We start from the raw sequence: 23,246 nt of genomic DNA, 5'->3' as shown, positions 1-23,246 counted from the left end.
GGCCTAAGGCTTTGGGCAGATGTACAGAGGGGCCTTTGACCCACAAATGCCTGAGACACTATTGTGAAGGAAATGATCCATTGTCTGAGTTTATTTTGGGAAAACTTTATATTAGAAAGACCTTTACTAACATTGTGCTAAAAGAGAAAGTAGACCTGAGTTCTATGATGATTGTCTATCAATGTGTATGTGGGGAAGTAGTCCTCAGACTGCCATGGGGACTAAGTGAAGAAGGTAAGTGAAGCTGGTACCTCATTTTTCATTCTGTGAATTGAGAGCGGAAGTCCAGTGGTAGTTGTTTGGCATTTGGACTATAATCTAATTATAACTGGTTTGTATCATAATGAAAACATGTTGGATCCAGGAAGGTTATTAATCTTTGTAAAATGACATGTCTATTCATTATGTCTCTTCACAGACTTATGTTTAAAGAAGCATTTGAATGCATGAGAAAATTGAGAATTAATCTCAATCTGATCCATGACCATAACCCGAAGGTAAATTTCTGAATCTGATATTAACTCTAGCTTAGCTGAGACTTGAACTGACGTGATTGGAACTAAAATTTTTTGTCCTTTTTTTTCTCTTTGGTAGGTATTTCTTGAAAATGTGGAAACCTTCATAAGACAGATAGATTCTGTAAATCATATCAATTTGTTTTTCACAGAATTGAAGTAAGTATTTTGAATAATTTGTGAGTATCATATCCATTACTTATCTCATTTTGGAAATAAAACATAAATAGCTACAGGAAAAAAATTAACCTTCTGTTTGGTATTTTTTAATCATTATAAGTCTAACATGCCACTTACAGTAGGTATTTACTCTTTTTCCTTTTTTTTAAAAATAGCCTATTTAAAACTCAGACTCAAAAGTGTGTCCTTTAGAATTATAATTGACTATTTTTAGGTGTATATGAAATTGAAGTCAAATGGTGTGTTTTTCTGCAATGACTTTTTTCCAATTTAAAAAATTCTAAACGTACAAGAAAAGTTGAGACGTCCAGCGAGCATCCTATACCCCCACCTAGATTCTGCAGTTGGTATTTTGCTATATTTGCTTTATCATGATCTACAATCTGTCCATCCATCATTCACCTTTTTTAAGGCAAATTAAAAAAAATTTCTTTTAATGTTTTTACTTATTTCTGAGAGAGAGAGAGCAGGCATGAGCAGGGGAGGGGCAGAGAGAGAGAGGGAGACACAGAATCCAAAGCAGGTTCCAGGCTGAGCTGTCAGCACAGAGCCCAGTGTGGGGCTCAGACTCGTGAACCGCAAGATCATGACGTCAGCCGAAGTCGAATACTTAACCAACTGAGCCACCTAGGCACCCTGAGGCAAATTTTTTTTTTTTTTAAATTTTTTTTTTTTTCAACTTTTTTTTTTTTTATTTTTATTTTTGGGACAGAGAGAGACAGAGCATGAACGGGGGAGGGGCAGAGAGAGAGGGAGACACAGAATCGGAAACAGGCTCCAGGCTCTGAGCCATCAGCCCAGAGCCTGACGCGGGGCTCGAACTCACGGACCGCGAGATCGTGACCTGGCTGAAGTCGGACGCTTAACCGACTGCGCCACCCAGGCGCCCCCCTGAGGCAAATTTTAAGTTAATTGTAGATATCAGTCCACTTTATGTCTCAGTATTCCACTTTGTGTAACACTGATTAGAGTGCGTTCTCCGTGTACAGGGTCCCCCCCCAGCAGGTCAGATTCATGTGTGATGAAATGTACAGACCATAAGTGTACTGTCTAGGCAGTTTTGACCAGTGTGTACTTCCATGTAGCCCAAACCTGTCAAGATAGAGAACATTTCCTTCACCTCAGAAAGTTCTTCCAAACCTCTTGTTAGTCCCATTCCCTACCTCCTTGGCAACCATTGTTTGGAGATTGTCACCGTAGATCAATTTTGCCTGTCGGAGAACTTAAATGTAAGTGGAATCACATAGTATTTGCTCTTCTTTGTAAATTAAGCTGCTTTCACTCGGCATGTTACCATGAAAGTAACCCGTGTTTTTGCTGGTATCACGGGTTCATTCATGTAGTGTGCTATATAGTGCAAATATACTACAATTTGTTTATTTGTTCCTCTGTAGTGGGGCACCTGGTCTGTTCCCAGTTAGGGGCTAATGTGAATATATCACTGTACACGGTTTTTGGGACACGTTTTCATTGCTCAGTTTGTTTCTTCGTTTTTCACCTAATGTGAATATAATGAAACTGTTCTCCAAAAGCCATTTTTATTACCTCATCAGCATGTCCCAGTACGTGGTAGTCATTTGATAGCTAGGACACATGTTCAGTTAGTGACCTTTTAATGACTTGTTCTTAGGGAAGAAGATGTTACAAAGACCATGTATCCTCCACCGGTTACCAGCACTGCCCAGCTGTCCAAGGATCCTGATGGGAAAAAAGTAGACCTTATCTGCGATGCTCTGAGAGCAGCCATGGAGAGCATAAACCCTCACAAGTATGTGTGCTATCATTAGTTGGCGTCTTTTGAGGCCCAGAAGTGTGCTATTGTCCTTACGCAGGGACTGAGAATGTCCTTCTTCACTCTGCTCATTCTGGCGTTCTTCACTCACTACCTCAGGTACTGCTTGTCGATACTCACCTCTCATGTGAAGAAAACAACCCCAGAACTGGAAATTGTGCTGCAGAAGGTACACGAGCTTCAAGGTAGAGACCCTTTCACGGAGAGTGTTTAACAGGGCCCTGAGTGTCACCAGACTTCCAGTCTTGTGGAGATCTCACTGACCAGGTTCAGTGCCACATCACAGATTTAATATGTGGCTTATTGGACATTTGAAGACCTGTGTCAGTTTCTTTGAGCGCTGTCCTACAAAGCATGTACAAAAGAAGTCATATGGTGTTCATATGGTGTTCAGTTCGGCCAAAAAATTTTGTTACTTTGTCTTTTTGGTTATGTTGCTAGATGCACGGGTTTATTCCCAAATGGCTTTGATCGGTCTTGTTTTCTTACACACTGACATGACAGGCAGTGCTTCGCCTATTCCCGATGCTGTGAGTGCTGAAGAAGCCCTGAAGTATTTGCTGCTTCTGGTAGACGTTAATGAATTATATGATCATTCTCTTGGGACGTATGACTTTGATTTGGTCCTCATGGTAGCTGAGAAGTCACAGAAGGTATGTGGAGCTTCCACTTTAACATCCTTTTGGTTCTTATTTTTGTTATCATGGTGGTATGAAACCCTGTCTGTCCCTGATACTGCAGTATCTTGTCTGATGTTAACACTGCATGTACAGGCCTAGAGGCAGATCTGTGAGTTTGCAGGGCTCACGCTTCTAAGCCTCATTCTCTGTCAGTTCTGGGCTTATCAAAGTGTTTTGGTTTTTTGTTATTTTTTTTATTTTTAAAAGTTTTTTTTTTAATGTTTATTTATTTTTGAGACAGAGAGAGACAGAGCATGAACGGGGGAGGGGCAGAGAGAGAGGGAGACATAGAATCGAAAGCAGGCTCCAGGCTCTGAGCCATCAGCCCACAGCCCGACGCGGGGCTCGAACTCACGGACCGCGAGATCGTGACCTGAGCTGAAGTCGGACGCTTAACGGACTGAGCCACCCAGGCACCCTTTATCAAAGTGTTTTGATTGCTAGGTTGAACAAGTGAATTAAGTTACTTCATTATCTTTAAGATTATGGTCATGTATGTGAACAAAGTCTCCTCTTACAAAGGGAATATAGCAAATGACTCCTATTACAATCCAGTTCCTTGTTATGTAGCTGTTTTTCCCAGTGGAAAGTGGGAACATGCAGAATGGAAAGGTTTGAGGCCTCTTGTCCCACCTTAGCATGCTATAGTAGAAAAGTTGGGGCACCCCTGGTTTATACATTTAAAAAATAATTTTTTTTTTTAATGTTTATTTATTTTTGAGAGAGAGAGAGACAGCATTGAATAGTGGAGGGGCAGAAAAAAGAGAGGGAAACACAGAATCCGAAGCAGGCTCCAAGCTCTGAGCTGTCAGTACAGAGCCTGATGCAGGGCTCAAACTCGGAAACAGCAAGATCGTGACCTGTGCTGAAGTCAGACACTTAACCGACTGAGCCACCTAGGTGCCCCTATACATTTTTTAACCTGTTTTTTGCAGTCTTAGTTTCATCCTGTCACTCCTCTCTTTGCTCTTGCCAGAGTGATCTTTGCTGAAAGGAAATTTTGCTCTTTCATTGTTTTGCTTGTAATGCTTCATGGGCTCTGCCCATTGCTGTAGGATAGAGTTTACAAGCCGTAATACTGCTTAGCACCCCCTTGTCCCCCACCCAGGTCTAGTGTCTATGCTCATGCTCATCTCTTGATGTTCTTTTTTCTCAGCCTGCAGAGGGGAGGCAGTGCTTTTGTCCCCACAGCCACCACTTAGCTTTGCAGGTAGCATTACTTCTGCTTCCCGTGGGCCTGTGGGCTTTCACCACTCTCACCCTTCCATTCACCAGGATAATTCTCACTCACCTAAGGCAAAGGATGCCAGGGTAGCATCTTCCCAGTAATCCATTCTTGCCTCCCTGCCCACCACCCAGGGACTAGATGAGATGGGCCTCATGTGCTTCCACTGCACCCAGTGCCTGCCCCTCCCTGTGTATCATTCTAGCTCCTCTCCTAGCTTATAGGTTTCCTGAGGTTAGGGGTTTGTTGTATTTTTTGTACATAGTGAATTCTTCCTAAGTGTTTGTTGATTAAATACTTCGGCCTGTAGTTGTGCTTTTTATCACATGCATGAGTATTTATTTTTTTCTCTGGTCTTTTTTTTTGTATACTTAATGTGTATTTATCCTATCTGCCCAGTGAAATTACATTAAGAACAGGGAGCATCTGTTCTTTAGGAAAAAAAAAAAAAAAAAAAACAATTTTCAGGGCATAGTACAAAGCTGCAGACAGTCAGTGCTAATAAAATCTTGGTTGGCAGGTCCTTAGAGTTTTGTGTTTAACTCAGTACAGTTTTACCTTTGTTTTAAAACTTGAAGACGGAGGGCATGAAATGTCATGCAAAGAGCTCCAAGTACCGTCCACTTCCAGAGAAGTTGGATGCATTTGTTGAATATCTTCTGGATTGGAACTTTGTTTTCCTTATTAGCTTAGGAAATAAATGGTTGTTGTGAGACTATATGAGAATTCATCTTCATTATTCTGAATGAAAACAAATAATGCCAGTATTTTAAAGCATTTTTGCCAAAACTTGTTTTATGTAGTTTCATTATACAGTATGTAATTAATATATCAGCATAGTACATATTTTAAAAATTTTGTAGCTTTGGGTTTATTGATTGTTACAATTATTGTATATCATTTGTATTGTTATAAGTAAATGTAATTATAAGCAGTAAAGTTCTGACCTGTTAGGTTTTTGGTTTTTGTTTTTTTAGGATCCCAAAGAATATCTGCCATTTCTTAATACACTTAAGAAAATGGAAACCAATTATCAGCGGTTCACCATAGATAAATACTTGAAGCGATATGAAAAAGCCATTGGGCACCTCAGCAAATGTGGTAAGTGTGAGGATTAGTATGTTTATTTCTGCTTCAGATCTTCTTTGGAGCTAGGCAGGGTATAAGTTAAAGCGTCAGTTTAGACATAAACGTAGATGGATGTCAGTTTCCACTCCTGAAACCGAAACACGGTTACCTGTGTGCACCTTATTTTATCATATGTTCTAAGAAGCTGAAAGCAAAGCAAATGAATTTTAATGAACTGGAGGAGCTCCCTAACTAAAAATATAGAGCAGATCCGTTTGGGGTTAAGGATGATCACGTCCTAAATTCATTTCAGTATCTCGGAACGAAAATTGGTTGATAGTGCACTCTTCTCCCACGGTGTTTACAGACACCTGTGGGAAGCGTGGCTTGTCTGGAGTGAGTGGCCATACCCACTGGCAGCTCCCAGAAGGACACACTCGTAGTTAGGACACACTCCCTGTCCCATGCTGGAGCTGCTGGCTTCAGCAGTTGTGGCTCTTTCCCGAGAGCTAAGATGGGGATAAGGAAGTTGTTTGGGTGTTATTAAGCTTCCTTCAACAATCTGATTGAGCTGGGCTGGGATAGGACTCAGGCTTCTGTATGGCTGATAAGCTCCCCAGAGGATTCCAATGAAGGCAGTTGAGAAAACACAAGGTTAGATGGTCATTTATCAGGGGTCGTGTATGAAGAATTCCTTTTGAGTAGAACTTTCATCCGAACCAGTGCTTGTCATACCTCACATCTGCCATGGTGCTTTGCTAAAATTAAAATTCTTGGATTCTGTTCTCCTGATAACTCTGATTCTGCAGGTCTATAAAGGTCCCTTGTAGACTTTGTTTAGGGACCACTGGTGTAAATGAAACTCATTATGCTTCCAAAGTCCTAAATTTGTGTGTGCATGAATCTCACTCCTCAGGACCCGAATACTTCCCAGAATGCTTAAACTTAATAAAAGATAAAAACTTGTATAAGGAAGCTTTGAAGTTATTTCCATCAGACTCGCAGCAATACAAGGTGAGTGGTGTGTGAAATGAGGCTCTTTTGGTGATGTGAGTTAGCTGGAAAGGGTGTAAGGATCCTGAGTCTGTAACACCATCCTTGATTTCAAGGTTTATCGTGAAATAAGTTAGCCTTATCATGAACTCTTATCTCGGAGAATGGCCCTGACCTGCTCCTGTTCTGAAGAAGTTGCTCAGGCTGGAAGCCTGGGAGTTGTCTCCCATTTCTCATCATGAATTCTGCTTGATGAGCGGCAGCTTCTCAATAGGGTTTCCTGCTTACGTCCCACTCCTTGCTCCAGCCCAGCCTTGCGACCACATGACTGATCATCCCCAAGCGTGTAGATCTTTCTTAAGTGGTTTAGGATAAAGGGATAAAGTTTGGTTGTTTGTCTAAACAAACATCCATTTACTTTTCTTTTTTTTTTTTTTTTTAATTTTTTTTAATGTTTATTTATTTTTGAGACAGAGACAGAGCATGAACGGGGGAGGGGCAGATAGAGAGGGAAACACAGAATCGGAAGCAGGCTCCAGGCTCTGAGCCATCAGCCCAGAGCCCGACGCGGGGCCCGAACTCACGGACCGTGAGATCGTGACCTGAGCTGAAGTCGGATGCTTAACTGACTGAGCCACCCAGGCGCCCCCCATTTAGTTTTCTTATATGCCAGATACTTTGTTAAATGAATTATATGAGTGTCACAACAACCTGATAGGATAAACAGATGTGGAAACAACTTGCCTCAGGAGCTGGAGTATGAGGCCGCTGAGCTGGGATGCGGAGCCCAGTCTGTCTGAGCCCGGAGCCTGTGCCAGTGACCACTCCTCGTCCTTGCCACCCTCAGGCCGTGTGCACTTGGTTTGCAAATTGCCTGTGTCTCTATGATCTGGCTCCTGCCTGTTTCGTTAGCATCGGCTGCCTCTTCCAGGCCTCTCCCTGCTCCTTTCTTTAGCCCCACTTGTCTTTCAACTCTTGGGTCTTCTCTGTGACAAAGCTGTTCCGGGGCGAGGTGCCCCACACCGAACTCCAGAGCACCTTGTCAAGTCAGTGGTGGTACGTAACAAACCACTGACACACCGATTTGTCTCCCCGACTGACCATGGGTTGCTTAAAGGTGGTGGCTTTGTGTTGTATTCCTCTTTGTGTCCCTACCTGCGTGGAGCCCAGGATAGAGAATTTGGCCAGTGGCCGCCTCTTTGCTTTTTTTTTTTTTTTTTTTCAACGTTTATTTATTTTTGGGACAGAGAGAGACAGAGCATGAACGGGGGAGGGACAGAGAGAGAGGGAGACACAGAATCGGAAACAGGCTCCAGGCTCTGAGCCATCAGCCCAGAGCCTGACGCGGGGCTCGAACTCACGTACCGCGAGATCGTGACCTGGCTGAAGTCGGACGCTTAACCGACTGCGCCACCCAGGCGCCCGCCTCTTTGCTTTTATTTTCATTGTCTCTTCCTCCCTCTGGTGCTTTCTCTTGTCCAGCCACACCAGCCTTCTTGCTATTCCTTCCTGGGTATTCCATACACATTCCTGCCTCTTGGCCATGGTGCCTTCTGTAGCCGTCAGTCTGGAATACTCTTCCTGTAACCCTTTATGTAGCATATTCTCCTCACAGCCCTCCAAAATAACAACTGCCTTCACTCTCTGTCCCTTTAGCACTATGTCACAGGCTATATTGTGTTTATAAGTCCATTCCCTGTCACCACAAGAGCGGGAACTTGGTGGTGGTTTTGTTAGTATTTGGTGTTTCGCTTGTTTTTATTTTTTGCATCGCCATGTGATTCCCACTGCCATGAATAGTACGCCATAATTACTTGTTGAGTGAACACATGACACATCCTCAGTAAGGTTTTCAGTGGAAGAATGATTGAATTCACTGATTAACTACAGGATTTTCATAAGTAATTCAAGAGATTTTCAAATGTAGTAACTGAAGCAGCCTCCATTGGAGGTTAAAAAATGACTGTCACCTTTCCTTACCAACCCAATGTCTCCTCTTACCACAGGAGATCAGCATTGCTTATGGGGAATACCTGACACAGGAGCACCTCTACGAGCCAGCAGGGCTCGTGTTTGCCCGCTGTGGTGCCCATGAGAAAGCTCTCAGTGCCTTTCTGGCCAGTGGCAGCTGGCAGCAAGCTCTCTGCATGGCAGCCCAACTTAACTGGACCAAAGACCAGCTGGCTGGCCTCAGCAGAACTCTGGCAGGTAAACACGGCGGTTTAGGCTCTCCAAAATGAGAACTTCCCCAGAGGTTTTTTGTTTCTCCCTTTCTTTGGCAATTTTGCAAGTAAATTTAGAGCAGCATACCTTGAGATAGTCTCACTGCTACAGTGAGTCCCCCAAATGCAGTGGCGTAATAGAGAAAGCTTCTGTCTTCTCTCACGTGAGGACTGAGAAGTTCTTCCATTGTGTGGCTCTGTCATCTCAGACGGATGGTTGTAGCTGGATTTTCTCCACCTCTGTATTGCAGTCCTCAGGAAGGGGAGAAAGCTAGAGCCGTAGGAGAATGCTTTAAGTTGTAAATGATCTCGAAGTTACACCGTTACTTCTGTTCCATCTCATTTGCCAAAGCTTACATCACACGGCACACCTAGCACAGAGTAACTGCACAGCCATGGGCCCTAGGAGAAGGCGAACGTGAGTTTTGGGGTGGGGCCCTTCAGTTATAAATGGTAGATCGTTGGGAACAAGAATAGCATTTTTCAGAAATGAAAGAAGAGGCTAAATGTATAAGCGTTCTGAATGCAAAGGCAGTTTAGCTGCGTCAGGGTCTAGGGGTTGTCTGATCCAGCGGGGAGGCTCTATCAGAGTGTAACTTGTTTGAGTCAGGGAGAGCTTCAGGACCGCTTGGGAGAAGAGGTGAACAGGGACTCTGTCCTCTCAGCTGTGCTTGAAGTAAGGGACCGGTATATTTCCCCCCTGTCCTTTTTAGAGTTTTAAAAATACTGTTGTTGTTTCAAAAAATACGTAGTCCTGAAAAAATTCCAGATTAAATCCTGTAAAATATATGTGCATATTTTCCTTAGTTATTTGTATTTTTTTTTCTGGTAATTAGATCTGCAGGCTCTTCTAAGCCCTCTTAATTTCCATGGTGAACTCTTTTTAGTTTTTGAGAATTCTCTATATTAGGCCTGTTAGGTATTCTTTGTGACTCCACTGTTACTTCTGCTTTAGAAACAGGTTTTGGTAGTTTGTTTATACCTTCCAGTTCTGTTTTTAGGACCTGCTATCTTCTCTTACATTCTTTACAACTTGAGCTTGCTATTTGTCTTGTTTTATGGTATACACCAAGTTCTCCCAGATGTTTAGCAAAAAAAAAAAGGTGAGGGGAGGTGATGGTCAAAGATTTTTGAGAAATTTTATAAGGTAGAGTCACTTTATGTACCCTTGAACTTAGGCAGTTTACGCAAGAAAAGAAAGATAGCTGTTTAAATTGTGGAGATGATTTTACCTGTTTTTGTCAGGGATGATATGCACGGGAGTTTGAATGAGATGGGAGACATGAATCTGCCAGCCCCGAAGTCAGTTTCAGGTTCTGGGTGCTTCTTACAGCAGGATTCTCTCAACTGTGCTGAGTCACTCGAGGATCTAAAGACACTGCATGACCCCTGAGCCAGCTGCCTTCATCTTAGTGCTCAACCAAAGATTAGCAGTCTCTTCCTATTTGAGGAAGAAATGGATGAGGGAGAGATGTTAGGTCAGTCTCCCATATGTGTGCCTTTGTAAGCTTTTCTCATGGCTAATTTTGACTATACATCATTTTCACATTTTCTGCTAAATTTATATCGTAACTGCCATTTAAGATAGGACTCCATGGTATTCCTGCCTACTTCCTGACAAGTTCACAACATATGCCGTTTGATACATAATACAGATACATTAGTGAACCACTCAAGCAAAGGAATCTGTGTAGCTTTGTTTGACCTAGTGCTTCACAAACTTACTTGACCTGCGAATGTTGTTGTTTTCTGGTATTGCCTTATTCTACGGAACACTCTTAGGGAGCACTTTGGAAAATGCTGTTTTAAAGCAGTTCTGTTTGGATGTCTGCTGTAGAGCTCAGTCTCCAATTTGTAAGGGGGCCATTTTTGTTCAAAAAGTACCTGAAGAAACCATTTCAATGTGAGCTCTGGTAATCCTGTTCTTAGCAAGCCAACTGTGGTCAGATGTTTATTATCTTTGCAGGAAAGCTGGTTGAGCAGAGGAAACATGGTGATGCAGCCACAGTCTTGGAACAGTACGCCCAGGTAACCTCTCAGTTCCTCCCTTCTTTTTTGTTTTTTTAACGAGCACAAGCTCACGCACACGCAAGCAGGGGAGGGACAGAAGGAGAGCGAAAGAAAGAGGGAGAGAGCATCTTAAGCAGACTCCACACTCTTGCATGGAGCCAGGCGCAGGACTCGATCCCACTACCCTGGGATCTTGACCTGAGCCAATATCAAAGAATTGGACGCTCAACTAACTGAGCCACCCAGGTGCCTCTCAGTTCCCCCCTTCTTAAACCACCCAACCAACAAGCAAGGTCTTGCCAGTTGTACTTCACTGATCAGGAAAATTAAAGGAACTCAGGGTAATTAGGAAGTCCAGAGACAGTGTTTGCTCTGCAGGTCTTCCATCTTGCTGACCTGACTTAGAAATCTAAATTTAATAGGCCTCTAAATAATTAGTTCTCTAAATAGTAAGTTCTGTGAGGTAGTGAGGTACTACCTCTGTGAGGCACTAGTGGTTTGACCCTGACAGAAAGTACTAAATTAAATCTGCAGGGAGTTGTGCTTTTTATGTGAACTTGCCAAGTACAAACAGTGAGAAAGGACCATTCTAAAACAAAGAGATTAAACTTCAGATACTTTTTTTTGGCCTTTACAACCGTTCTGTCTGTTGGAAGTGTCTTTTTATCTCAGACAGCCTGATGGGATCCAATTTTCTAGCAGATTATAAAGATGAATACCTATACCAGCTTTTGATAGAATTATAGAATTTATTATGAAAGTAATAAAACCATGCATTGATACTGGCCCTGGACTAACAGGACGTAGGTGCGCAGTTGACGCCAGGGATTACTGCCTTCTAGAGTTTTGGCCTTTGACAAGAGAGTGTTATTTTTTACAGTCGTTACTAGTGGGCACATTTGTATAACATAATTGTGCTTTTAAAATACCTGAATGTCTTTCATGTAATAAGGGTGAGTGAGAGAAGATCAGTAAAATTTGATATCATTAGATCCTTGCAAGAAATTATGTTGGATGATTGAGCTGAAAACATCAATGAATAAACTATGCGTAATAACGAGGCTAGAGTAGAAAGATATACTACCTAAGGTGGTTAATTGAATGGATAAGATGCCACCATCTTTTTTCCCCCTCTGTAAAGGAAGATTTTAATTCATATTTGTACTTAATTTATGCACTTATAACTTGTATATTTTTAATTGGATATACTTTACATATAATAAAATTTACCAATTTTAAATTAACAATTGGATGAGTTGTGACAAACGCTTACAGCCATGTAGTGCTACTACAGCCACCATAACAGAACATTGCCAGCACCCCGAAAAGTTCTCTTCCCCTTTGCAGTCAGTCTTCTCCCTCTGCTCTCGGTACTCTCTTACCAACCACTGCTATGCTTTCTATCATTACAGTTTTGCTTCTTCTAGAATTTTATGTAAATGGAACCATCTGGTATGTGGTTTTTTAGTCTGGCTTCTTTCACTCACATAATGCTTTTGTTTTCTAACATTTCTTTTTGATTCTTTCTTAGAGTTTCCATCGTTCTGCTACATTACCCATCTGTTCCTGCATGTTGTCGACTGTCCCATTAGAGCCTTTAACATACTAATCGTTCTTTTCTTTTATTTGCTTTTTCTAATTGAAATATAACTAACATGTGGTGTCATAATAGTTTCAGGTGTCATCATACTCACTTTAAATTCCTGGCCTCATAATTTCAGTATCCCTGCCCTATCTGAGTCTTGTTCTGATGCTTCCTCTGGCACTTCAGACTGTTTTTTGTCCTTTTTGTAATCTTCTGTAGAAAGCCTGCCATGATGTCCTAGGTAAAAGGAAATCCAGTAAGTAGGCTTTTAGTGATGTTCTGATAAGGTGTGAGGGTAGAAGTGTTCTGCAGCCCTATGATTAAGTCTCAGTCTTTTATTGAGCCTGTGTCCCTGGACTTCACCGGTGCCTCTTAGATTTTTCACTCCTTAGGTAGGACAGGAAGGCCAGGGGGAGCTGGAGTTTTATTTCTCTTCCCTCCCTGATAAATTCCACTTTAGTTAGGTTCTGGCAAAATAGTTTCTCTTGATCTTGTTAAGAGCAGCGTGCTCTGGTTATATTCAAAATGACATCATTTTTGTTTTTGCCAGAAGCAGGAGAATCTATCTGATACTCACTGTGAGACCCTGGTAGGGCTCGTGGAGGTAAAAACTCACAGAAGTGTAGGAGCTTCCCTGAGCCTGGATGTCCATAGAGTTTTCACCTCCAGCCTCGTCCGCAGTGATCCTTCAGCCATTGGTCACTTACACTTTAGATGTCCCACCCCAGTACTGGTTCTGATAGAGATTGCTACTTGTGAGTCTCTGTTCTGTTCTGCCAAGTCGTAATTCTCAGTGTCTGCCTGTCTGTTTCTCCAATTTTAGGGGCAGCAGTTTGCCCTATGACCTCGGTTCTCCAGTCTAAGGAGAATTGTTGATTTTCAGTTTGTTCAGGTTTTTACTCGTTAGAATGGATGATTTCTTCCAGGTTCCTTGTGTGTTGGACTGGGAACTGGAAATCATAATGCTTTTGATATTCGTCCACGTTATGTCATGTGTATCTGTGCATTCCTTTTTATTTTGCCTAATGGTATTTTGTTGTAAGAACAGGTCGTAATTTGTGGATTCATCCACAAGTTGATGTACATTTGGATTGTTTTCACTTTAAAGTTAGAATAAAACGGCTGTGAGCAATCTGGTACCAGTCTTCGTGACGACAGATGTTTTCGTTTCACTTGGGTGAATACCTGAGTGGGAATGCTGGTCACGTGGGGAGTGGATGTGCGACTTTATAAGGAGCTGCAGAGCTTCCATCACTTGTGTTCCCACAAGTGATGTGTGAGTGCCTTAGTGAGTACTCACCCACACTGGATGTATCACATATCAGGGGATGCATAACAAATTACCCCAAAACTTAGCTTAAAATGACAAACACTCGTTATTTGTTTCTATGGGTCAAGAATCTGGGTGGGGCTTAGTTAGGGCCTCTGGCTCAGGGTCTTGCACAAGGCTGCAGTCAAGGTGTTGGCCAGAGCTGGGGTCATCTTAAGACTTGACTAGTATTTTTCCCCCACTTCCCAACTTCTTGTTGCTAGTAAACAAATATAGTTTATCGTTTTGTTTTGGCTTTTTGGCTTTATATATCCTACAACCTTGCTGAACTTATTTTTTAGTTCTAGGAACACTGGGGTAAATTTTATAAGATTTCCTATGTTAATGAGCATGGCTTCTGTGAATAAAGACAGTTTCTTTCTTTTCAGTTTGTATGCCTTTATATTTTTTCTAGCCTTACTGCATTAATCGAACTTCCAGTACAACGTTGAATAGAAGTGATAAGACACCTTGCCTTTCTCCTGATATTAGGGGGGATTCGGTCTTTCAGCATTAAGTTTGATGTGTGCTGCTGTTTGTTTTTTTTTTTTAATATATATTTTTTAATGTTTTATTTATTTTTGAGACAGAGACAGAGCATGAGTACGGGAGGGTCAGAGAGAGAGGGAGACACAATCCGAAGCAGGCTCCAGGCTCTGAGCTGTCAGCACAGAGCCCGACGTGGGGCTTGAACTCACGAACTGTGAGATCATGACCTGAGCTGAAGTCGGACGCTTAACCGACTGAGCCACCCAGGCGCCCCTGTGCTGCTGTTTTTAATAGATGTGAGAACCCGGTAGGGCTTTTGGAGTTGACAGACTGTAGCCTGTGGGCCAAATCTAGCTGGCCACCTATTTTTACGACTTAAGTTTTATTGGAATGTAGCCACACCTATTTGTTTATATATTTTCTGTGGCTGCTTTTGTAACAACCAGAGTTGAGGGGTTGTGACAGAGATGGTCTAGCTCACGAAGCCTGAAATACTTGTTGTCTAGCCTTTTACAGAAAAATTTGCCAGTTCTTGCTCTCTTGGGTTGAGGAAATTCCCTTCTAGTCTTGGTTCTGAGAGTTTTTATGGTGAACGGATATTGAATTTTTCAAGTACAATGTCAGTTAAGGTATTTTTGTTTGAGACCAGTGCCAGGGTGAATTACATTGATTTTTGAATGTTAAATTAATCTTGCATCTCTGGGTTAAACCCATCTTGCTCGTAATGTATTACCCTTATTCATTACTGGTGATTTCAATTTCCTAAAATTTTCTTGAGGATTTTTGTATTTGTCTATGAGGGATTTTGGTTTATAGTTTTCTTGTTGTGTCCAGAATGCGTAAAGAACTCTTATAACTTAACAACAAAAAGACAACCCATTTTTTTTTCAACTTTTTTTTTTTTTTATTTATTTTTGGGACAGAGAGAGAGACAGAGCATGAACGGGGGAAGGGCAGAGAGAGAGGGAGACACAGAATCGGAAACAGGCTCCAAGCTCCGAGCCATCAGCCCAGAGCCTGACGCGGGGCTCGAACTCACGGACCGCGAGATCGTGACCTGGCTGAAGTCGGACGCTTAACCGACTGCGCCACCCAGGCGCCCCAAGACAACCCATTTTAAAAATGGCCAAAAGACTTGAATAGATACTTCTCTGAAGAAAATTTACAAATGGCCAACAAGCAAGCACTTAAAAAGATGTTTAGCATCATTGTTCATTAAGGAAATGCAGATCAAAACCATGAAACTCACTAGAATAGCTTTAATCAAAAACAATGCAAAGTTGGAAGTATGTAGAGAAATAGAACTCTTTTGTACATTGCTGGTGAGAATGTAAAATGGCACAGCCACTGTAGAAAAGTTTGTTGGTTCCTTAAAAAGTTAAACATAGATTACCATATAACCCAACAGTTCCACTGCTAAGTATATACTCTGGAGAAATGGAAATGTATGTCCACAAAGAAGTTTGTATGCAAATGTTCGTAACAGCTTTATTTATAATAACCAAAAGGAAGAAACAACCCAAATGTCCATCAATGACAGATAAATGGATAAATCGTGAGATACATGTTCACAACATTTATACACACACAGTAGGATATTATTCAGTCATAAAAAGGAATGAAAAACCGATGGATGGTTCAATTTGGGTAAACCTTGACAACATTATGCTAAGTGAAATAAATCAGATATAAAAGGACAAATATGGTAGGATTCTACTTCTACGAGGTACCTAGTGTAGTCAGAGTCATAGAGACAGAAAGTTGAATGATGGTTGCCAGAAGCTGGGGGAGAGGAGCAGGGGAAGTTACTGTTTCATGGGTATAGAGGTTCAGTTTTGCAAGATGAAAAACGTTCTGGAGATGGATGGTGGTGATGGTTTCACAACAGTGTGAATTTGTTTAATGCTACTGGACTTTACAGCAAAAAGTGGTGAAAATGGTAAAATGTATGTCGTATATATTTTATTATAATCAAAAATTAATTTAAAAAGAACAAAGAACTGATACATGCTACAACTTGGATAAATCTTGAAAACATTCTGCTAACTGAAAGAAGCCAGACGCAAAAGATCACCTATTGTATGGTTTCTATTATATATCCCAAGGGGGCAAATCCAGAGAAAGAGCACATTAGAGGTTACCAGGGGAGGTAAAGAGTAGGAAATGGGAATGTCTTTATGGGGTGATTTAAAAAAGTGTTGGTAGTTACATAACATTGTGAGTACAGCAAATGCCATCTAGTTGTACACTTTAAAGTGACTGTCGTGTGGTTGTCACCTTGTAAACAGCTTTCTCTTTTTCTCTCTCTCTCTTCCTGAGTCAGGCAACACATCCTCCTGCTGTGTCCTGCTATACCTGTGGTATAGGCCTATTCATGCGGCATATGCATTGGATCTGGGAAGAAAATACTTAGTTTTAATAATTTTAATTAAAAATATAGTAGTATGCATATATTTAGATTGTTTAAAATGCTGAAAGTAGATACAAGGAAATAAAAAACGTCATTCCTACCACCCAGAAGATTGCTGTTCTTCCCTCCTATTTCTGATTCTTCTTAGAGTGCGCTCTCTCTCTACACAAACACACACATACCTTTTAGCCAAAATGAAATTACACTGTTTGTGGTGTTTTTAAATTTGCTTTGTTTGGTTATGATCTTCATCTTTCCATGTTAGCACATTTTATTTACCTAACGATTAAAATTCAAGTTCCCTCAGTGGTTCCGAAATTGTTTACAGTAGATTGATCCAAAATAGGTTCCAGTCTAGGGTCATGTATTGCGTTAGGCATCTTATGTCCCTTAAATCTCTTTCAATCTAATGTATACCCATCCCCCCTCTTCTTATGACAGTGATTACTAGAGGAAACCCAGCCAGTTGTCTTAAATATTTCATCTGTTTAAAATGTGTTTTATTTCACTCATTTCCAGTTTCACAAACTTCTAGTTATAAGTCACGGAAAAGAGAAAAGTATAGCATGAGGAATATAATCAATAATATAATGTGTGGTGATAGATATGACTGTCCTTAACCGTGGTGAGCATTGAGTAATGTATAGAACTATCACATCACTCTGTTGTACACCTGAAACTCATATAACATTGTAGGTCAACTAAACTTCAACAGTAAAAACATAAACATGAATTGTACATATAAAAATATTTTGTTTTATATACTTCATAAGTACCTTAAGTACATACTGCGGTATGTGCTCACAATTTTTTACTGGTAAGGCTACAAGCATCAAAAATGTTTGAAGACTTAGGATATGTGGGTGTTTATTGCACTCATTATTACACGCATTTTTCAGTTCCCTGTAGGTTTGAAGTTTTTAAAAATAAAAGTTGGGGAAAAAAAACATCAAAGAGTAAAAAGATTAGAAGTTTACTATTCTAGTTTACCATTTATTTGAAGTGTGAACTTGTTCATTCTGGAGCCCCCCCAAACCTGCTGACTCAAACTGGGTAGTGTAGCTGGGGCGATGGGCACTCTGGTGGTTTTGATGCTCAGGGAGATAGGGAGATGATACCATGTGTTTTGTGGTTATTTCCAGAAACCACACCGCCCCTCACTCATTTGTCTTTTGCATCAGTATTTATTTATTGAGCAGGTACTCTGGGCCAGACATGCTACTAGGGACTGGGCTGGAAGGGGCTGGAAGGGCAGAGAGGCCACTCTGTTGGCAGTTTGTCATGGTGGCCTGCTCCATTTACCTGTAATCTTCCTTGGTTTTGCCTTGTCAGGATTATGAAGAAGCTGTGCTCTTGTTATTAGAGGGAGCTGCCTGGGAAGAAGCTCTGAGACTGGTAAGAAAAACTTTAAAAATCATCACTATGTTAGGTGCTTAGAGCAGGAGTGTGGGGGAGAAGGGTCAGCTAGAATCCCTGGTCTTCTGAGGCTAGTGAAATTAAGTAAAAATAGTTTAGGTTCTTGGTCTAAGGATAAATAGTATTTTTAAAGCCATTTTAAAAATGTATTCTTGATGTTTTGAATTAATCAACTTTTAAAATGTGAAATATTACTGGTCTTTACTGAAGTGAATTAAATATTCATTAGAGGCCTACTGCTCTTGAAAATATCCTGGTGACCTCTGAAAGTGATTCATTTCCTTCCAAGTATCTTAACTCTCCAGTGATTTGCAGTTTTCTTGCCTGAGATTACTGTATTTTGCCTTTTAGGTATACAAATACAACAGACCAGATATTATAGAAACCAATGTAAAGCCTTCCATTCTAGAAGGTAAGGGTTACATCTTAGAATCCCACATTTGGAAGTGTGGAGGTGTGGAAGAGCGAGATAACAGTACTTACTTTGTTAGGACATCCTTTAATCAGGTGTTACATAGAGGTGATCAAAACTGTCCACTGGGTGTAATACTTTCTTCTGACCAGGATTTTTAAGCATGCTGAACTGTTAAATGGTAGTATAGAAAATATTTGAATGTTAAAAACACATGATAAGATATGATTAAGAATCTTCATATTTGGAAATAGTTGGTAAACTTGAATATGAACTAGACATTAGATAATAATAGTATTTTGTCAGGGGCCAGTTTCTTGCATTTAATAATTGTATTGTGGTCATATTAGTGTCCTTTACTCTTTTTTTTTAAAGTTTACTCATTTTGAGAGAGAAAGAGAACATGCACAAGCAGGGCTGGGGCAGAGAGAGGGAGAGAGAGAATCCCAAGCAGACTCCATGCTGTGCACAGAGCCCAACACCGGGCTCAGACTCGCAAACTGTGAGATCATGACCTGAGCTGAAACCAAGAGTTGGACGCTTAACCGACTGAGCCCTACCTGGATGCCCCGATAATGTCCTTATTCTTAAGAGAGCTATGCTGAGGTATTTAGGAGGGAAGGATCGTATCTGCAACCTACTCTCAAAACGTTCCATAAAAATAGTAGTTGTGTGTACGAATGGAGAGAAACAGGAAGCCAAAAAAATAGGGCAAAATGTTAACAATTGGTAAATCTAAGTGAAGGGTATATTTATACATTGAACAGATGAGTTTTACCAGTTCTAGAATACTCAGATGGTCACTGTGACTCCTTAAAAGCAAAATGGGAAAGAAAGGCATCAGTTTGGCTAACATAAATTTCTGGGAGTGGGGTTTGGTTCTAAGCCCTCCAATTTTAGCACAGTCTGCCCTGTGAGTAAGATCTGGCCTTTCTGACATGTATATATATATTCACATGTTTACCCTGCCTGCATCCCCCTCCCCCTCCCCATTAACACCATGGGAGGATTCTTTTCTTATCGTTCACGTAGGTATCTCTACCTGGTTACTGAAAGCTTCCGTCCTGGCCCTCCAGCAGTCCATCTAGCCAGCTCTTAAACTTGGATTTTGTCCCCTATTGAGCACTTAGAAAAATACTGACAGTTCGTCTGCATGGGCCTCATACCTATGTTCAGGAAGCAGTTCAGTGACTGTTTGTGTTTGTTAACAACTTCCTTGTATACTCCTTTTCTTTGCTAGTCCTCTCTTGGGTTAGTTACCTAGTCTTTCTTCAGGTGATTTTATCAATTTAGTGGTACAAATGTTCCAGGATGATGTTGATGAACACTAAGAGCTGAAGTCTCAATGTCTGGCTCATTCTCTGAAAATGATGTAGGTTACTTCTCATTAAGGAAAAAATCTTGCTTGGAAAACCTAGTAACTTGTTTTCTTTTTGTTAAATTCTAACTTCCTCACTGCCCTCCTCTAGTTCTTTTTTTTCTGCTTAAATATCCTCAAATTATTTTCCATCTGCACTCCTAGCCCAGAAGAATTATGTGGCACTTCTGGAGTCTCAGACAGCCACATTCTGTCGCCATAAACAACGTTTATTGGTGGTTCGAGAGCTCAAGGAGCAAGCACAGCAGGTGAACCTGGGTGAGTGTCTGCATGACAGCATTGGCGCTTGGGTGCGGTGGGGACACGTCACACCTTGTCTTAGCTGCTTGTTGTGCCTTCTGCAATATGATTTCTGTGCTGGGGGACATGTGAGGCCTCTGTGAAACCCCTGAGGGGCTGTGTGTGCCTGTGCTTGTGCGTGTAGGGGAGGGCTGAGGGGCAGGACCAAGCATGAATGGAAAGAGCTCTGCTGCATGTGCCCTCCACCCCCACCAAGCAGAGTAGCCGACTTCTCTGTTTCACAAAATGAGCCACCTTGTCTCCAGAGGTTCCTTTGCTTTGAAAAAAAAAAGAAAGAAAAAATAACTAGTTTGGTACTGTATATGCTAATAATAACTAATATTCTCTCATTTCGCTTTGAGATCTACTTTATGATAATTGTCATCCATCCTCAGGTATGCCCTGGTTAACCACAGTCCACTTACCCCACTAAAAGTAAACTCACATTAGCAGGGAGTTTTCATTCTGCATCTGATTCTACTTTTCTAGATGATGAGGTGCCCCAGGGTCAAGAGTCAGACCTCTTCTCTGAAACTAGCAGTGTCCTGAGTGGCAGTGACATGAGCGGCAGATATTCCCATAGCAACTCGAGGATATCAGCGTATGTATCATGTTTATTCAGCGTTTTGACCATGCCCTGGGTGTATGGAGAAAGAGCAAGTAAGTAGGTCAGTTTTTCATCAGGAGGACAGTGCAGGGCCATGATATAGTTATGCAAGGACTCTCCCTGCATATCTAAGAAATTAGACTTGGTGTTGAAATGTTTTCTGCTGATTCTTCATGGACTGTGCGTTTGCTCATGCCCACAAGGCTCTTACACCGGGAACTCAGTTTTTATGACATTTGATTTCATTTGTTTAACAAATACTAGGTGACCATAATGTGTAAGCACTAAAAAAAATTAAAAGATGATAAAGAAAAAATATTCAGGCATCTTCAGTTCAAAGTCAGGATTGGAAGAGGTTATAAACATAAAATAAGTCATCATACTTCAAGTGTAGCAGCTGGTCAGAACACCCAGATGCTAGTTGTAGTGGATGTTAGCAAAAACTTTTAAGGAGCTCTGGGTTTGTAAGTGCTCTATAGTCACCCTTGGGAAGCATAAAACAATGCATATTGTGTATTCGAAGTGAATCATACTTTATGAATTCAGAATGGAGATTTTTGAGGTTATGTGGGGTGATCAGAAATTCCTAGAGAAGTAACTAGAAACTGGACTTCGAAGAGTCAGGGTGAGAGACAGGTGGCATAATTAAAGACCTCTGAGCAGGAAAGATACAGGACTCATTTTATTGCATTCAAATTCAGCGTGCTATGTCTATGTCCCCTGATTGATTGATTGATATTTTGAGAGAAACAGACAGCATGAGTAGGGGAGGGGTAGAAAGAGAGGGAGACAGATAATCTTAAGCAGGCTCTGCACTGTCAGTGACCTGACAGTGGCTCAAACCCACGAAACCATGAGATCATGACCTGAGCCGAAACTGAGAGTTGGACGCTTAACCGACTGAGCCACTCAGGCTCTCGTATGTCCCCTGATTAAAATTTTACTTTGTTGCCTTTGAATTTACATTTTGTTAGAAAGTTCAAGTTTGTTGTTCTTCTCTTTGTTGTTCTCTCTCTTATGATCAGATACAACCTCATTTTACTCTGTATTTTAATCAAAATTTTAAGGCCAGATACTACCTTTTAGGGTTTTCCTTATTACTTCCTGCCTGTAAGATTTGCTTCTCCCAATTTTATTTTAGGCGTCATTTAAACACCTCATCACCATTTTCCCCCAAAAATACATACCATCTGTAGACTCTCTGGGTTCCTCGAAAGTTGGTGGCCAACAGGTACATTCATTTTAATATGTGCAGCACAAGATTTATAACCTCTTTCTGATTTCTAACAGGCGATCGTCTAAGAATCGCCGCAAAGCGGAGCGGAAGAAGCATAGCCTCAAAGAAGGGAGTCCACTAGAGGATCTGGCCCTTTTGGAGGCACTGAATGAAATCGTACAGAGCACTGAAAAACTGAAAGGTATATTCTCAATACTAATGATTCTTGCCACACAAAAAAGTAAATGGATAGCACAGACTTTAATAAACATTAAGATGCAATTTTCCCAACTTGAAGAAAGACAAAAACTGGCAGCAGGAAGGACGCATCTTGTCAGGGCACATTCCTGAACCACTCTCAGCTGGTGACATAGGAGCCTTCCTCTATTGGCCTCCATGCACCCGGCCCGGGAGACATTAGCGCTGAAACTGGAGTAAAGGATTGAGAAGACACTGCTTCCTGCTTGAGCCCCAGTGTGTCCCTTTTTCTTTTTATAGTAGATATGTTGAATTATTCCAGCATTTGGGAAGAAGGAAGAAAATGTGGGAGATGGCAGCTGTAGTGTGATATTAAATATTTCTTAATTGGGAAAGAAACTAGGTTGATTCTAGCAATGGAGTTGGGGACCCAAGTTACCACTTTCTCAAATTTCTTCTCTCTAGATGAAGTATACCAGATTTTAAAGGTGCTCTTTCTGTTTGAGTTTGATGAGCAAGGAAGGGAATTACAGAAGGCCTTTGAAGATACTCTCCAGCTAATGGAAAGGTCACTTCCAGAAATTTGGACTCTCACCCACCAGCAGAATTCAGCTACGACGGTAAGTTTCCTTCAGAGACAGAATGTGCATTTTTAAAAAATCATTTTCAAGGTTATTACATTCACACAATCTCTTAAAAGTCGAAGCAAAAGATTTTCTTTCATATTATATTAGAAACACAACATACCATAGTTAAATTATCTTAGGCTTATGTTTAAGCTGTCAGTAAGAAGATCTTCTATTCAGGTACACCTTGGCCTAGGTTAAGTTTGCTTTTATTTCTCCTTTGTGCATGAAGCAGTTGTTGTGGAGAAGAAGGGCAATTCAGACTGTTGCCCCCTGCCTTCAGTGAGATCAGGGTGGGGAAGGGGGAAGCCAGGGCCAGAGTTAGCCTCTTCACCTCCCTGTTCAGACTTTGGGTGGGATCAGAGGTTCTTAAAGTAACCCAAACAATTGCTTTCTCTTTTGTTTCATGGAAAATTTGACTTGTCACTTCTACTCTGTTCTCATGAGGAGCTTTGCTACTTACATTTAAGGCAGTTGTGTCCTATCAAGAACTCTCATGTATTACCATATGTTGGTTATACCTCTGCTCAGTCTCTCACACCTCAGGCCTGTTGTTAAGTTTCTGTTTTGATTCAGAAAGGCTGCTGTTGACGGCATGATCCATTAAGGAAAACCACCACAGCTGTTATTTTAACA

The 23,246-nt window shown here is 41.2% G+C and overlaps 1 protein-coding gene across 2 annotated transcripts in view; it reads left to right on the top strand.

Moving 5' to 3' along the window:
- Window positions 1–23,246, top strand: part of ELP1 (elongator acetyltransferase complex subunit 1) — a 58,016-nt gene that overhangs the window by 27,929 nt on the left and 6,841 nt on the right. For both annotated transcript variants that reach the window (XM_019454271.2, XM_019454270.2), the window contains exons 21-35: window positions 419–497; window positions 595–674; window positions 2,326–2,463; window positions 2,587–2,672; window positions 2,992–3,140; window positions 5,370–5,493; window positions 6,377–6,474; window positions 8,460–8,661; window positions 10,642–10,703; window positions 17,811–17,873; window positions 18,246–18,306; window positions 19,829–19,942; window positions 20,453–20,564; window positions 21,861–21,988; window positions 22,450–22,604. In XM_019454271.2, coding sequence (XP_019309816.2) covers window positions 419–497; window positions 595–674; window positions 2,326–2,463; window positions 2,587–2,672; window positions 2,992–3,140; window positions 5,370–5,493; window positions 6,377–6,474; window positions 8,460–8,661; window positions 10,642–10,703; window positions 17,811–17,873; window positions 18,246–18,306; window positions 19,829–19,942; window positions 20,453–20,564; window positions 21,861–21,988; window positions 22,450–22,604 — 1,651 coding nt within the window. The remainder of the gene's footprint in view (window positions 1–418; window positions 498–594; window positions 675–2,325; window positions 2,464–2,586; window positions 2,673–2,991; window positions 3,141–5,369; window positions 5,494–6,376; window positions 6,475–8,459; window positions 8,662–10,641; window positions 10,704–17,810; window positions 17,874–18,245; window positions 18,307–19,828; window positions 19,943–20,452; window positions 20,565–21,860; window positions 21,989–22,449; window positions 22,605–23,246) is intronic.

Source organism: Panthera pardus, unplaced genomic scaffold, assembly GCF_024362965.1.
Source record: "Panthera pardus isolate Hobbes unplaced genomic scaffold, ASM2436296v1 HiC_scaffold_20, whole genome shotgun sequence".
Taxonomy (NCBI): domain Eukaryota; kingdom Metazoa; phylum Chordata; class Mammalia; order Carnivora; family Felidae; genus Panthera; species Panthera pardus.
This window is presented reverse-complemented; position numbering and strand designations above follow the sequence as displayed.